General features: G+C 37.8%; 1 protein-coding gene across 11 annotated transcripts in view; it reads left to right on the top strand.

Moving 5' to 3' along the window:
* The window catches only part of DMD (dystrophin), a 9,298,038-nt gene that overhangs the window by 9,112,997 nt on the left and 167,086 nt on the right, over nt 1–17,955 (top strand). For all 11 annotated transcript variants that reach the window (XM_044072398.1, XM_044072396.1, XM_044072400.1 and 8 more), the window contains one exon: nt 3,224–3,335. In XM_044072398.1, the coding sequence (XP_043928333.1) occupies nt 3,224–3,335 (112 nt within the window). The remainder of the gene's footprint in view (nt 1–3,223; nt 3,336–17,955) is intronic.

Genomic DNA, 17,955 nt, shown 5'->3' with positions numbered 1-17,955 from the left:
TCCCAGAAGGCCACCCACACCACCCTGGGACCTGAATTATGTTTTGGAAAAACTAACCTTACCACCATTCAAACCTTCTGCTTCAGCAGAACTGAAATACCTCTCCTGGAAGACTGCTTTCTTAGTAGCTATCACCTCAGCCAGAAAGGTTTCAGAACTTCAGGCACTGATGGCCATTGAGCCCTTCATCTTTTTCCATGCAGACAGGGTCTCCCTTAGGACTAACCCCTCCTTTATGCCCAAGGTGGTATCTAATGTGACTCTCAACCAGGCCATTCATCTGCCCACCTTCTTCCGTACCCTCAAAACAAGTGGGAAGAATTCTGCACTCACTAGATGTGCACAGACAGCTCAGATGCTACCTGGACCGTACTACACCCTTCAGGAAAACGGACCAACTTCTTGTCAGCTTTGCCCCAGGAGCAGAAGGGAAGCCCATTTCCAAGCAAACCATTTCCAAATGGATATCGCACTGCATCCATTTCTGCTACAGATTACATGGAAAACCACCCCATAAGTCTATTTGTACCCATTCCACTAGGGCAGCCTCCACTTCCACAGCATTCCTCAGAGGAGTTCCCTCCAGGGACATCTTGGAAGCTGCCACCTGGACCTCGGTCCATACCTTTACAAAGCATTACCACCTTCCTCTTTTCTCTAAGGCTAGGGCAGGGTTTGCCTCTACCCATGCCTAGGTCTCTAACTAATCCTTCCACCCCTCTCCTCAGCTTTGGGAATCCTCCCACAGGTGATGACTGCAACAGTGAAACATAAAGAACATAGTACAGTTGTGTACACTTACCATAAATGTAGGTATTTGAGTGTATTCACTGTTGCAGTCCTTGTTTCCCTCCATCCTTCCCCATTATATCCACTTTCTTTAGGGAGACATAAGCTTCTTATGGTGGTTTCTAACCACCAGGACCACCTTGCCATATTTCCTTGGGCTTTTGACTGGTTAGGGCAAGAAAAACTGATGTAATGGTGTCAGCTGCCTTACTTTATAGCACTGACGACCTGATGTCATTCTACAGGCAACAGCAGCTGACACAGAAAAAAACATTGACTCTGGTATTCGGGCTGGCCGAGGGCTACCACAGCAGGGATAACCCACAGCTGATGACTACAACAGTGAAGACACTCAAACATCTACATTTATGGTAAGTGTACACAACTGTACTTTCTTCCTCTATTTCCTGTAATTTTAACTTAAAAGAAAATCAAGATGAACTTCATTTTTCAATTCCATTTCCAACTGCAGAATATCTGCCACTAACCAGTTATGCTTTGTAGTATCAGATTCCAAAAACAAAAATATTAATCCATGCTTTATTACACTGAAGCCGTTGCTGTGGCATGCCCAGGGTGCAAGAAGTTAAGAAAAATGTGTTCAATTATTATGTTCATAATGCAAAAATGGTGCACTGATGAGCTATGAAAGGAATGGGTGTTAGTAAAAAAAGGCTTTAAAACATGGTGAGTAACATGAAATTACATCTAGTGATGTAAGTTTTTGTTTGTTAAAGCAGTTGTGAATATTACTAATTATTTTGCTTCAGAATAAGTAGCACAAAATCTGTGTGACCTATAAGCAAACAAATGATTTAGTGTTTGAAGTCATCCTTGTTTGCCACTGGTAGTTGCCATATAACATAAAGAGTCTTGTAGATTATTTACTGTTGTTTTGAAATTGCAAAAATGTTGTATGCATAATTTCTATATTTTGTCCAATACCACAAAACATTAAATTAGTTACAGTCATCATCATTGGAAAGCTCTTGGGGAAATGAACAGTTTCTTTCTGTCTCCCATACTTACAGAGATAAAATCAAAATTCTTTAATTGGCCATAGCAGTAATAATTTTTGACAAAAAAATACTATTTGTTTTTCATAAAGTTGGAATATAAAGTTTGTATCACCAGGTAAACTTTTGATAGAAAAAAATAGTCCCTAGCCCACTGTCTACAGAAGATCTTTTCACATTTTCTTGCATTGCTTAAGAGGTGTTTCAGATTGTGTGAGCTTTCAGTAAAGGACTTTCTGTAGACAACTTCTCTGGAACAAAGTAGTTTTCTGAAATCACAGACTCTTTTAAGATTTTTTATTTATTTTATTATTTTTTATTTATTTTACATTTGATAACCAGGAAAGTCCGACTGGACACAGGTCCATTTTCAGTGGAGGCCCGGGGAGAAAAGCTCCACTTAATACAGTGCTACAGTACATGTTATAAAATACATAACTGTATTCTTAAGGCATACAATTAAACATTTAAAAACATATTTAACATGTCTTCATAGACATAAAAGTCAATAGCATCAGAATAAAATTTAACATTTCTTCATAGACTTTTATATCAATATTATCAAAATAGACCATTGTTTGGTAAGAGTAAGTATTCAGAGATTAAAAACTTATAGGTGATATTTGGCGGAATCCTTGCAACACTGCAGTGTAGAGGATTAGCCTGGGGAGTCACATGTGCACAGCCAATTGTTAATATAGTGCGTTTTGAGTGGTTTCTAAATTAGTGAAGCAGAGCTTGTAGAAGTTATGTGATTTGGGAGTGAGTTCCAGAATTTTGCTGTTGTACAGCCAAAGAGAGTTTTACCCGCTTCATTCATATGCTTGATGACATTTATGAGATGCAGGGATATTAACTAACCTCCAGAATTCAGTGGACAGGATGAATGTCAGGGAATGTCAGACCTGAATTAGAAGAGATGTCTGCTAATGCAGACAGTTTGTACAACAAGATAACGGGAAAATACATGCACTGGGTAGTAACGTGTTTGTCTTATAAAAATTAGCCATTGTAAGGTTTACCAAGGAAACTGAAGTGAAAGGCTAAGTTAAACTATTGTAGTAGGGGGGTATTCCTATTTATACTACTGAAATAACTTTGACCCCTCTCTTTCTCTTATGAAAGAGGAGCTGTTCATTTTGTACAAAACTAAAACTAATAAAAAATCATGAGTATGTTTTACTCAAAAGTTGGTAAATATTTGGGATAAACAGTTGGAAGTCTTGGTTTCAGATGAGCATACAATTATTTACCATTTGACAATGTCTTACAAATACTAACTATATGTTAGGTGCTTTATTAATCTCATTGGTTCGTCTTGCATCCTTGTCCAAAGGCAGTATGGTGGCTTGAGATGTAGGCATAGTCATATGATCAGTATCATAACTGCAGTTCTTATTTTTACCCTTTTCTGACAGGTACCGAAGTTTAAAGCACTTTAACTATGATATCTGCCAGAGCTGCTTCTTTTCTGGCCGAGTGGCAAAAGGTCACAAAATGCACTATCCAATGGTTGAATATTGCACACCGGTGAGTACTTGGTTTGAATTCCTTTAGTTAGCAATGGAATGTATATTTTTAATACTTTTTTCTAATTCTTGTGAGTGTCCCATGCATGAGGAAGGGATATTTACTTGCCATGCTCACTCTGGGATATAACAGCTGTTTCCATAAGTAGCATGTTTAAAAAGAATGCCCCTTCTATTTTGATTTAATATGATGATTTTTTAAACCATGTAGGTGAAATGACCTTGAAAATAATTTTAGCCATAAACTCAGAAGTACAAAAATTAAATACAGAAAATAAGGACCAAAGCAGGTAATATATCTAAGCTAATAAGTAAGTGTTTTGATTTTTTAAAACTGATTCACAACTTAACAACAAGCAATGTAAGTATCAATAACAAATATTTGCTAACAATTATGCTATTCGGTGAAAGAACAGAGGAGTAATGCAGCTCAGGAAATGATGTCATTCTATCCATGTCAGCAGAGAGCAGAAGACTGGAGATGCAACTGATTGGTTCATTGAACTTATAGCGCATTATATTTTTTTTCTCTTTGGGTCACTAATCTAGCCCAAGTCAGCAGCAAACAAACTTCAGTCTGTGATATCTTAAAGTACTTTCCTTAAAGGACAACCATACCTAAAACTGAAAGTATATAAACTGATGGGGGGTTCCCTTGTTAATGAGGTTTCTTTTCCTAGTCAAGGCTTCTTCATCCCTTGGTTGTCGTTTGTTCCCATGTGATCACATAACAGAAGAAAAAGGTCTATCTATCTATTTACCTACAGTAGTTTGTATTGTGACTTTCTGCCTAGTTTTTTTTCTGTGCCTGACAGGAATGCCCTTTGTTTTGCTTCAGTGACTCCCTTTGATTCTTTTGGCCATTTTGTTATGATAGTAGCAAATACCAACCATGTTCTCCAAACCTCCTTTCTGCATTCCACTGTTCTGTTTTAAACATATCAAAAGCAATGGCATTGAACTACTACTTGTACAAATATATGTAGACAGTTGTCCAGTGTCAGACATTATGCATCCTTGTTTCATTTACTATTGCAGAGATTTTAGATGTGCACCCCTCAAACATATGTCAGTGTCTGACCCAAAACAATATGCCCTCAATCTGGAAAACTGATAGCTGACCCACTTCTAATACAAACCAAACCCTTCCAAACCACTACGTTACCACAAATTTTCCATTCTCTTCACCATAGGAAAAAAGCTAAAGAAACTCAACTACACACAACTAACATAATCTGCAAATACTTGCTTTTTTCACAAGAACAACATGGATTTTGGTCAGAATACAGCATGGTAATGGAACTCTGGACTCACAGATGAACTCCTTCTAGGCATGAACAAAGGCCAGCTGACAGACACCATTTTATTGATATCTCCAAAATTTGATATAGTGGATCATAAAATTCTCTTAAAGCATCAACTTGAAATAGGAGTTACAGCAGATACTATTCTGTGGTTCCAGAACTATCTTTCTAACTGATACTTTATTGTCAAAGTCCGGTCCTCACTCTCTCCTTCAGGTAATCTCAGAAATGGTATGCTAGAAGCTTGTTTCCTTGTCCTTCTCCTCTTCTCCATCTTTGTCATTGTTTCCCTTGACCTCCTTCACCTTCCTCTGCTGCTTTACACAGATGACATGGTTCTGTTCCCATCAAGTCAGTCCCGCATAGCACTCCAAAAAGAACTTCAAGCTGATTTCCTATCCCTTAAGCAATGGAATAAAAACAAAATAGGAAAAATATATACTTAACAAACCCAAAACAAGTAGTCTCCACAAAACTCACTCTCGGCTATAAATATTGTATTACAACACCACTACCTTAGAAAACACTAACATTTTTAAATACCCGGGTCTATGGCTAGCCTAGTCTCTCCGCTTCTGTGTACATCAGGAGAAAAAAGATTAACGTGTTGCTATTCTGGACCAATAAACAATCCAGATTTGTACACAAGCATCCAGATCAGGCATTGGTAAAGACATCCTCTCTCTCGACTGGAGTGCGGCCTCCACTTGATATAATCTGCTTTAAACAAATGGCATACGTGCACAGTGTCTCACCAGTAAAATGTGCATGTTGGTCACTCTTTCACCAAAGCACGAGCACCACTACAAAACCTTACACTGTACATGTTTGTGTTATTGTTTTGTTTAGGATGTGGTTGCCTGATTTTTGGATTTTATTGTAATATTTTTTGTCGGGGTAAGGATGGGATAACAGTGGCATTGGTGAACAGTAATTATTAATTGGGGATTACATACACAACCTTTCATTTGTTTTATTATGTCTGTAGCAAGAGTCGTAATAGAGTCTGTTTTTGTGAAAAGCTTATTAGTAGCAGTTGCCTTTGCAGCTTTCAAAAATTGTTTGAGCTGTCCCACTTTTGTTGTTTGCAGTGTTCTGATGTATTATGCTTTGGACGCATTGGTTTTGAATTTAAAACACTATCTAAGATGTTGGAATTCATGATGCTTGCTTACACCAATAGGGTCTGCCTTATTTTCTTGCGATGCATTATGTTTGTACCTTGTAAGTCTGAGTTTATGTGTCAGCTAAGGTGTGAATTACCTTGCATTCTAGGTTTCTTGTTAGGGTATAGTGTTTTTTATATGTGTTTATTAAGTTATAAAAAGTATCTAAAGTAGTGGTGGTGACAGTGCAGTTGTACAAAGGAACCCCAGTTTGATTGCTGTACCTCTGTTAATGGTGTTTCTTGAATAAACTCAAGACTGATTTTTTTTTTTAATAACTACCTCTGTGGGATTTTTCCTAGTTTGAAGGAACTGTAAGGAAATCTTTGGGCAATGGAAGACTAGGACATAGTGGAAGTTTCCCTATGGTGGGTGCTTTGTTGTCTGTAGTCCATGGAGGGATGACTGTAAATTGGGAGAAATTCCTTCTAACTCATGTCAGAAGGAATTTCATAACCAAGGAGCTGGACACTGTTCAGAATTGGCCATTCCTGCCTTTGAAGAGGTGGCATGCAGAAGGAGGATGCAGTTGGTCCGGGTTGTCCCTGTGGGTTTGATGGCTTCAGTTTTTTTGGATGCCATGATGACATTTGCATGCCTAAGCATGGCGATCTTACACTGAAATGTGACTTGTCATTGGCCATAAAGTCAGCATGTCTCACAGAATTTGCCTTGATGTTAATGTTAGAAACTATCTCCAGACCATGAAATGATAAGTAATTGCCCCTGATATTTTATTTATTTATTTATTTATTTATTTTACATTTGTTAACTGGGAAATTCCGACTGGACCAGGTCCATTTTCAGCAGAGGCCTGGGGAGAAAAGCTCCGGCATCTAGTTGTACAAAAATATTACAGCAAGTATAATACACAAATAATATGTAGTAAACAGGTTACAACATATATGGTGAACACAATAATATAACAAGAAATAATTAAAAACACTCCAAATAAATGCTGGTGTAGTAAATAGGTAAAATGACAATGTCAGTTATACATTGGTAAGAGAAGAAAATATATCAAGTAAATTCTACAGTTAAAAGTTCAACTTTTGAAATGAACAAGCAGGCAGGTGATCAGAGATCAAGCAGGTGATCAAAGAGCAATTTGGAGAGTTAATAACAGTATGGGTAAGGTTATGTGATACACGGATCTTCAAGTTATTATAGGGCCTTTCCTTTACGCATTTGAATCACTTTCAGAGTCTGACAGTGGATGCATCATTTGCTTGGTGGGGATCACAGCTGACTCGCAAATGGTTTATTCAATGTGGTCCCTCACCAGAAAGAGGGAAAGTGTCCACAGCAACCGGTTGGGGTTATGAGCAATACTCCTGGTCCTAAACGTTATGCAGGTAAAGTTGATTTTGGACAAACAGACAGTCAATTGGGCAGGATCTAAAGCTGGAATAGGACACAGAGTTGTACCTCTTCTGCAGGGAGCCAAGGATCATGTAGTACTGGGTCATAGACGTGCATCACTCTTCCATCAGTTCAAGATGCCAGGGAAATGAAAAAGCTGAAAAACTCTCTCTGCCTTTCCTCAAGTCCTCTCTTTAAAGTGTGGTTTTGGAGGCTGTTCTTGATCCAGATCTTCCAGAAATAATTATAGAGATCAGCATGTTTGCCACTTGTGAGAATATGGTACTTCCTCGGTTCTGCTTATTGCAGCAGGGTTATTGGGCATTGGTGTTGGATGTACTCTGCATCCCATGACATTGGAGATTCCTGTATGCTTTCCTTCTATTCCCACTGATCCTTTGCCTCACCACATTGTTCAGAATAGACAAATCTAGACACATTCTCATTGCTCCTTAATGGCCGGAAAGATTGTGGATTCAGGCACTTGTATGCCTGGTGGTACTGGAAACTCTTCCATTCCATTCCATCCCATAGATGTCCCTTTCAGGGTATGGCTTCGGATGCACATCCCCTTTCCATGCTGAATCTTGTTGCTGGGGTTATTGAGGTTGCTTTCCACTTAGATGCTTCTACCCTGCAGTGGAAAAGATCTTAGTTTGGGTGGAGTGGTACCTGATAACATCCCATTCAGTCAGTTTGCATGTGACTATTTTACAACAATTCTAATACCCGGGCCATAGTTATTCCATACCCACCATACTTGTGTCAACTATTGTCGCACAACATATCACTGTAGAGGCCAGGGTTTTGGCTCAACACTGGCTAGTCAGCCAGTTCAATAAAAGAATATCCTTCATTCTTGAAAGAAGCCCTTATGTCCATGAATATCCTTCATTCTTTGAAGAAGCCCTTATGTCTGTGGATATCCTCCATTTTTCAAAGAAGCCTGATATCCATGGATGTCCTTCAGTTTTCAAAAAAGCCCTCATGCCCATGGATGTCCTTCATTCTTTGAAGAAGCCCTTATGTCTATGGATATCCTCCATTTTACAAAGAAGCCCTCATGTCCATGGATGCCCTTCATTCTTTGATGAAGCCCTTATGTCCATAGATATCCTTTATTCTTTGATGAAGCCCTTATGTCCATAGATATCCTTTATTCTTCAAAGAAGCCCTCATGTCCATAGATATCCTTCATTCTTCAAAGAAGCCCTCATGTCCATGGATGTCCTTCAGCTTTGAAGAAGCCCTCATGTAAATGCGACCAGATCTTCTTATCAGATGACTTCTCATCTGTGAGTATGCTAGCCTGATGGCAATGATGTTCATTTATTGGGAGACTTCTCCTTAGTGAGCATTACCCGAGCTGGAAGTGCCAGTAAGAAACATATTCAGTAAATCCAAAAGTGTAAAAAACAACTGCACAGCTGGGATGATGTTGTCACACCAGTACACAAAGAATAGAACCAGGATAAAAACTGAGCGACAACAAACACAGCTAAGCAAAACAAACCAAAAATCTGATTTGTGGCTTGGATTTTAAATAGTGAGTGTTAACATATGTATTTTTAAAGTCTAATGAAGCTTTGAGGACAATGCGAAAGTGCTTACTAAGTTATAATAAAAGCTTTTTGGATTGTTTTACTTAGCTGTGTTTGCTGTCACTCAGTTTTTATCCTGGTTATATTCAGTAAATTGTTACCGATGTGACAATAAGGAAGTAGAATGTATCTGAAAAAGGCATCCTTTATAAAATATAAAGAAAGAAAGAAGAGTGTGCAGATTGCTTAGTTTGTTTTAGTGGTAGAGGGACTTGGCAAAACATCTACACAGCAGAATATTTTTGGCAGATTTTAGTTGTAGAGATGAAGTAAGATGTGTATGTAGACTTTGCAGTGGAAAACAAGTAGGATTCATGGAGTGAAACAAGTCATCCTTATCTGCTGTTACTATTTTGGATTCAGATGCAACATGAGAGGAGAAATTAACATTATCTGCCTCACTTTTAGAAAGACCTTAAAAACGTCCACTTAGAAAATGGTCAACAAGTTTCAGATGACTTGTGTACTTCACAGCTGAGTTTCAGACTTCAGGTCACTACTTGAAGTAAACACAATACATGTTGTTGCTTGTTTAGCAGCATTGTAACTATCTGCCTACAGTGTAATTTGTATCTGTATCAGTATTCATTATTTTTCTGTTCGTCCTGTTATCTGTTTCAGGGCCATGGTAGAGATGAGCATATCCAGCTACTCACTTGGATTTAAGGCATTAATACTAGTGTTGGTTCGTTTAGCATAGTATTGTGAAATGCACGCACGTGCAGGTACACATGGCACACATCTGCAGGCAGTTTGCAGTGCACCAACTTACCTACGGCACTTGTCTGGGATCATTGCACATTTTGTTTCCTTTCTTGTGCTTTTTTGTTCCTTTTCCTTGTAAACAGCCAAAAGAGTCGTCAGATTTGCTTGCTTTTTTGGGGCTGTTAATTTAAGTGAATTGTATTTTTGTAATGAATAAAAGAACTACATACAAGATTGCGCAAGCGTGTGTATCAATTTGTCTGATAAACGTAAGGCTTAGAAACCTATTTGAGCCTGTGTAATCCCAGAAATGTTTTCCCATATTTTTTTTTCTGTATACTACACTTAATTGCCAGATTTCTTTACTTATGTGTGGTCTAACACATTTTTCCACACCTTTCGAGCAGCTGTTTGAGATGAAAAGCTAGTCATTGAAACTAGATATATCATCTCCATCTGCCATGCAGGAAGTATATCTTGTTCCTTCAGGCTTCCAAACACGACTTGCCTCCAGTTTTCATATAATGATTCTAATATTGCATTTTTATTCATCATTTTGTCACAGAACCTCCTCTTTGTATGACCTGAAGGACTTCAGAGCCATTTCTGGGTGTTTCCAGGTGTTCTTTACTTACCAAATAGTGTCATTTTACAGAATTTATTGCATGTGCTGATTCAAACAAAGACACAGTCTTGTAGGAATGCATGTTGTGGCTTGTTTCGATTAGTCATTTACAGTGTGCAAACATGATGGGGTCATCTTTTGGTTTGTTACTTTGCCCAGCTCTTCACTCAGCCAGAAATAACAACACTGTATTAATATGCTATTACCTCAGTTTGATGATTTGTGAAGACAAAATATTGCGATGGTTGGGTGTTGAGCTATATATCTTTAAGATGCGGTTTTAAGGTATACAGGCATTCTGTGTGCATTATATATCCTGAAAAATTAATAGCAGATCCCTGTGTGTACTTGACAAGTCTTAGTTATGCCTGTCTCTCTCCAGACAAATAAGTAGAAACACTGTGAATTTTATTCTTCAGTTGGGCCTGTGAGTCTTGCCAGTAAAACTCACTTAGAGCATTTTGCTGATCAAAGTTGTAATGTCTGCAAGTGAATTAAAAGCTTGAATTTCAGATCACTTACTGGACTACATTTTCTGATTTCATGACATTACACATTTCATCTCTTTGCCTTCTGTCAGTAGTTATTCTGCTTTCCATCTTGACTTCTGAGTTTCCTCATGCAAATTGTACTCTGCAAATCAAGGTAGCTCTTGTGTTTGCAAAATTTCAAATTTGCAAATCCAGGACCATTAGGCCAATACTTTTAATTTTGTTAGAGATGTACAAATGGGAAGCTCTGTGCTTTGCTTTCAAGCACATGATGTCACTGAACCCAGTCGGGGATAAAATTCAGCCTGAAATTAACATGCAAGGGTTTACATCTTCTGTGTGTTTCCAACCATTTTTCAGGAAAACTGCTTTTAACTTATAATTTTGTGATGCGGAGAGCTGCATTTAAAAGCACTTTGCAGCTCTGTACTTTCTGCTAATTAGATGTGTTATAGCAAGTACCAAATAGCATGGAAGCTGTGCTGTGTAAGCTAATGAACTCATTGGTATGCTGGGCACACCTGGGAGACTAAAACATTTCAGGGTCAGAATGCACGAAGGCAGCCTGCAAACCGGAGTCAGCAACATTTGAAAAAGTTTGTTTACTTACTGCCTGGGGTTTAAAGTCTTTACAGAAATAGCTAGACAGAACAGAAGTCATCTAGCAAAACGTATAGGAACAAAGTTGTTGACCATCATGGAAATAAATTTGACACTGACTATTCTTGTTGACCAGTACATATCAACCACAGAGACAAGTGCTGGGTCTTTCGCAGCTACAGAGTTTGTAGTGTCCTACAGCTAAAGAGACATGTGTTTGTCTGCTTCCATTAAAAATAAACCACAACTAGATCTGGCATTGCTGCACATTTCTTGTGATACAGTTTTGTAAAGGTAGTAACGAGCTGTAGAGACTGCAGTTCATTCATTACCTCTTGTCACTGAGTGGAGTTTTTATGGTTCTTTCCATGTATATGTGGCTTTTCTGTGGACACTGCAGTTTACTCCCACCTTGCATGTTCATTGCACTAAATGGTGTATTTACCCTTGTCTTTGTGGAAGGTGTTGGCTTTTGAAAAGGGTCTGAGAAGAATTGGTTCACTAGTTTACCAGATAACTTCATAGCAACTAAATAAATACACATTGATTTCTAGATCTTTTATAGCTGTGAATGATATCTGACTGTTCATCAGCTTTAGATGTAAGTACTCAAATCTGTCAGGATTAGTACCTTGATCTGTCGCAGCTGCAGGAAGGCATTGTTCTGATTACCGGCTTTGTGAAGCTTTCTCTTTTCTGAAGTTAAGGATCACTGCTGGAGTATATGCTGTCCTACAGGTGATAACTACTTTGCCTAACTTTTTTCGGTAACCATTTGAAATGTTGGGACTCGCTACATCGAGTACCAAAATACCAAGACTGAATGACCGAAATAACAGATTTACATGTACTAAGTCTGAGATGTCATTTCTCAGAATATTCCCTTTTCTCTGAAGGATGGCGATCTTGGAGTTGGTATGTATGTGTTCGGGGGTTGTGGGCGGCTTGCTTCCCCTGCAAAAAAAAAAAAGTTTAAAGGAGAAGAGTGATTTTCAAGTTTCACTCTTCTTCCATGTTTTTGGTGAGTTTTTTTCATCTCATCAGCATTCAGCATTTCGAGTGCCGAAATTTCAGTAGGAAGCCATTTTTTCACCAGCTGACTGACATTCTTGTTTCCCAGAACGGGGGAGTTTCAGATTTATTTTTGATGTAGTCGATTACAGCATACCATACTGTCTAATACATTTATAGATCTATAGATCTAGGACATGCAAACAAAATAAACATTCCCAAATGAGCAAAGCTGAAAATTCATCCGTATGCCCACTGTTTAGAGTTTAAAAAAAAATGTTTCTGTTGAAATTACACATACACCTTCTCCCCAGACAGCTGTATGTCCTGCACCAATGCTTAATGTCATCAGCTATAGAGTTGCCCCATTTCAGGGTAAATACTACTCATTGCCAGATGCATGAGGCATACCTGGCTTTTCAATGATGTAGGTAAACAGCAGACCAGCAGCAAGGCAGAAAATATCAATTAAAGCTAAATTTCTGAAGCATTTAATTGTACCTGTCTCTGAAAGAACAGATACATGAAGTACGCCACAGTGCTTTATGTTTTATTTTACTTTTACTGTTGCCTTTTTTGTGACTTTCCAGAGTGGTCTGCTGAATCTATGAAATGAAATACAACATTCTTTGGTTTGCTTTTAAAACTCCTGTCCTTCTTTGATGGAATACTACTGTGTATGTGTTTTACCTTAGGATAAGGTGAGATGGGATAACATGTTGATGGTCAGTTGCAAGGATGGTATAAGAGCAAGATGTCAGAGTCAAAGTAAATAAACTGGAAAAACATCAAACTTATGTTGTCAAGATACTAGACACTTTTGTTTTAGATTTAGTTTGTTTATGGAAATGCTATAATCTGCTGTATTGGCACGCTAACATTTCATGAGAATCAGTAATGCTATATTAAGTAAAATTTGGATATACAGTCTGTGATAATGAAGCCATCAACTTCAGGGTTCCTGTAAATGTTATTTATGACCATCAGACTAGCTGTGTGAGACTTTTATCAAATAGGCTTCTAGAAGCTGTTCTCACCACTAATCCAGTGAGGGAGAATGTAAAGCAAGTGTGTATGAAGTTACATGAAAGCAATTGATAGAAATGTGACAGCTTTGTATTTATTTCATAGGTTCCTAGGTAAGTACTAGGCTAGCTGCCCTTATATGACAGCTTTGTATTTATTTTGTAGGTTCCTAGGCAAGTACTAGGCTAGCTGCCCTTATGTGACAGCTTTGTATTTATTTCATAGGTTCCTAGGTAAGTACTAGGCTAGCTGCCCTTATATGACAGCTTTGTATTTATTTTGTAGGTTCCTAGGCAAGTACTAGGCTAGCTGCCCTTATGTGACAGCTTTGTATTTATTTCATAGGTTCCTATGTAAGTACTAGGCTAGCTGCCCTTATGTGACAGCTTTGTATTTATTTCATAGGTTCCTATGTAAGTACTAGGCTAGCTGCCCTTATGTGACAGCTTTTATTTATTTCATAGGTTCCTAGGTAAGTACTAGGCTAGCTGCCCTTATGTGACAGCTTTGTATTTATTTCATAGGTTCCTAGGAAAGTACTAGGATAGCTGCCCTTATGTGACAGCTTTGTATTTATTTCATAGGTTCCTAGGTAAGTACTAGGCTAGCTGCCCTTGTGTCTCTTTTTAAGCATAGCCAGTTTCCCTTCCAAAGGTGAGAATTAAACACCATACCTTGCATCTGTGAAGTGAGCACTTTAACCATTATAAAAACCCATTTGTTTATTTTTGCTTCAATGTTTAGGAACAAGGTGAGCAGAATCGCCAGATTTTGTATTGAAATAACACATAATTGAATTTCAAAGATTTTTTTTTTTACAGAATCAAAGGTACTCTTCCAAAAAAAAGTTAGGATACAGGAGATAAACCAAAGTTCATGGAGATGGTGAACAGTTCTTTCTCCCCATTTCATGGATCACTACCAATGTCTAGCATGCCTAAATATCAGTTAATATGAATGTGTGAACTTACCTTTATGCTGCTGTTCAGATGTGTTGGTTATGAATGCAGAGAGATAGTATTTAAACTGAAATCCCATCTGCCTAAGTGGAAGCTTAAATACATGTTAAGATTCCATGGTATTTACAGGAAGAAAAGTATATATATATATATATATATATATATATATATATATATATATTATTTCTGCTGTCACAGTTATTATTATTATTATTATTATTTGTACAGTCAGTGGTATTAGCATTTATGCCTATTATATTTACTTCACACAGAACCAGATATGCAGAGCTCTCTGCAAGTAGCGTTATTGTTAACTGTGATGGGCTTAAAGTAGATTTTGCATTTTTTTTTTTCAAAAAGAAACAAAAGTCAGTTAAACTCTTTTTGACATTACTGTAATCTGGTTCTTTTTACTCCTACCAAAATATCCATTAGACTACAGTCTTTTATTTTTAAGAATAGTTATTAATTCACAACCTTTGCTAGTTCTCATTATTTTGTCATACATTATGTTTGCTACTACTCGTTTATACTATGAACAGCAAGAAAAATAACTGTTTTCAGTTTTCTATTTACTTATTTGAGCTTCTTCACCAGTTACACCATATCAGCTTTTTCTTACTTTATTGTTTCCTCCTTCATCTTTCAGATGTTTATTTTACAGTAATTCGGATAAGCTTTACATTTAAAGAATATGTACTGAACACAGTAAGTCTTCTGCTATAAAAAGAAACCACATTGACAAAGCCATAGTGTAAATTCCATAACTGTCTTAATCACAAACCATATATAAGATTTTTACCTGGGTCTAGGCATTTCCTTTGAGACTTCAGTGCTCATTTTCAGGTTGATGTTTATTATAGTGCTTAATTAACTAAGCACTGATCGATAAATTACAAAGCGGAACACAGAAATGCAGAATAGTCATATTAGTAACTATAAAATGAAGTGCATTAGCAACAAGCATTTTCTGTCCTCTAAAAAAACTGAGGCAATAAAAAGCAAAAACTATTTCTAAAAGCAGCAGAAACAGTGTAACATGTTGCTTCAAGTTTGTTATGTACTGTTACAGTATAAACTTGCTTCTTACTGGTGTAATAAAGCAGTTACAGTAAAAAAAGTGTCAAACAAGCAAAACAGTAAAAATCAATAATGTCCATCAACGTTGTCCAGAAAACAAGTGTGAAATTGTTTAGTATAGTGATCCAAATTACAAAAGATTACAGAGAGGGGCTAGTAGTATCTCGGTCACAAACCAAGGCCACTGATGACGATGTGGAAGAAAAAATGATAAATAAAATAGGGAAAAATATGCAATTTAAAAAGCCTTCCACATGACTTAATTTATAACAGGAATTCCAGACTATCCATAGGAGTCCAGCAAAACAAGGAAATAGCAAGTCCATTCAGACAAAATACATTCAATTCCACAGACTCAACAACAAGGAATATTGTCTAAATAATAACAAAAGACACTTAAGACACCCCTTAAAACGATCTCCCAGAGTCTAGTCATTGTCCTGAAAACCATTCGTAGAAGAAAATGTAACTGAAGAAAACAGCAGTGCTAAAGCTGTTAATCTGCCACAAAGCAGTCAGTCAAGTTCAGCTCTTATATTGTTTAGGTCTGCCACAAATCATTGAACCAGGCCCAAAGAGTTAAGGTAAAAGTATCCTCAATTTTCAGTCACAGTTCCAGAGAGTGTAGTCCAGGAACCTTTTGGGTAAAAAAGCAAATAAAATACTGTGGCACTTAGTGATTGGGAGCCCACCTGATATCATATTACAGAGACATACTGCATAGTAATGGCCTTGTGGCCAGTGTTAATTGTCAAAGTAAACTTTATGGTCATTTAGAACTACACACATGTAGCCTAAATGAAATTTCATGCATGAGCTCAGTTCTTGAGATTACAAAGGAAAGTGAAACAAGACATACAAGCAGAGGAATATACATAACTAACAAATCCAGTATTACTCCCAATACAATGAAGAAGGAGCAGAGACATTTACCAGTACTCATATATGAAAAGAATACTCTCACTTGAGTTAAATTAAGTACCCTATTTAAAGTAAAACAAAACACACTACAGATTGAAATGCCTAAGTTATCTGTCTCATATTGCACTTGAGTGAGTTAAATAATACTATGGATATAATAAATAAATATTGCACTTACTTGGAATATATGTTATATATTGCACATATAAATAAAAATTGACATATGTGTCCAGACCCCTGGGACTATTGCCCGAGTTCAGAAGTTTAATCACTGTAGGGTAGAAACTGTTACTGAATCTTGAAGTCCTGCAGCAGATGCTGCGATATCTCCTGTCTGATGCCAGATGCCTAAACAGTCCATGCACAGGATGTGTGTTGTCCTGTATTATTTTGGTGCCCTTTCAGATGATTCTTGCAGAATAAACATGTTGTATCGATGGAAGACTGGAACCTGTTAGCTTCTCTGCAAATCTCACCACTCTTTGTAGTACCTTCCTGCAACTGTGCAGCTTCCAAACCACACTGTGAAGTTGTAGGTGAGGATGGTCTCTAGTACATCTCTATAGAAGGTGGAGGGGATATGAGGAGGAATCTTACCTTTTTTCAGCCTTCATAAAAAGTGAAAGTATTGGTGCACTTTCTTGACCAGTTGGCTGGTGTTTCCAGACCATGAAAGATCATCTGGTATGTGTACACCCAGGAATTTCATACTCTTAACCCTCTCCACACTCTCACCATTGATTCTGAGCACCGGGTGGTTTGTTCTCCTTTTCCTGAAGTCACTGATGATCTATTTGGTTTTGCTTACATTCAGGTCAAGGTTGTTCACCTCGCACCAACTGAACAGAGATGACATTTCCTCTCTGTACATCCTTGTTTGTGATGAGCCCCATGACTGTGGTGTCATCAGCAAACTTGATGATCTTGATGATATGGTTGGACTTGTGCTTAGCATAACAGTAGTGGGTCAGGATGGTGAATAACAATGGGCTGAGAATACATCCCTGTGGAACCCCAGTGTTAATCATGATGCACTTTGATGTGTTCTTATCTGAACACGCACTCTGTGCTCTCTCAATCAGGAAGTCCAGGATCCAGTTACAGAGATGTTTACTGATTCCTGAATGTGCCAGTTTTTCTATCAGCTGCCTTGGTACCACCGTATTAAATGCAGAGCTGAAGTCTACGAACAGCATCCTGACATAGCTGTCTCTGCCGTCTAAATGCTCAAGGGAGATGTGTAGTGCTACTGATATGGCGTCAGCTGTGGATCAGTTAGCTCTGCACACAAAGTGCAGGAGGCAGGCATAATGAAAGATGCTTTCTGATCACCCATTCAGAACATTTCATAACAGTGAATGTCAGAGTGACTGGTCTGTAGTCATTTGGGCTGGAGGGAGTGTGTGGCCACTCATTTTATTCCAGGGCCAAAATGAGTTTGAGATGCTTATAGTCTAATAATATTCTATAGTTTTACTTGTTTTCCTGAGATGTGGTTATTCTTCTTTAGCTTTTTCTGTATATGGTTACCCAGATGCCCAGCTTTAGCAAGAGAGTGAGCTTGGTTTCTTCCCACTCCACACCCAGGTGGCATTCAACATTTTATTAGTAGTTACTAATTTAATTACTGGGCCCCCTGCATTTACCACCAGATAACATGATTTCTTTCCTTTATTATTTTAGTTTTCCTCATATTTCTTCATAGTGCAAACCATCCTACACCTAACATGTGGCAGTGTTTTCCCTAACTACACCAATGTACAGGTAATT

Source organism: Protopterus annectens, chromosome 5.part0 (assembly GCF_019279795.1).
Source record: "Protopterus annectens isolate FY-2018-M chromosome 5.part0, PAN1.0, whole genome shotgun sequence".
Classification (NCBI taxonomy): domain Eukaryota; kingdom Metazoa; phylum Chordata; order Ceratodontiformes; family Protopteridae; genus Protopterus; species Protopterus annectens.
This window is presented reverse-complemented; position numbering and strand designations above follow the sequence as displayed.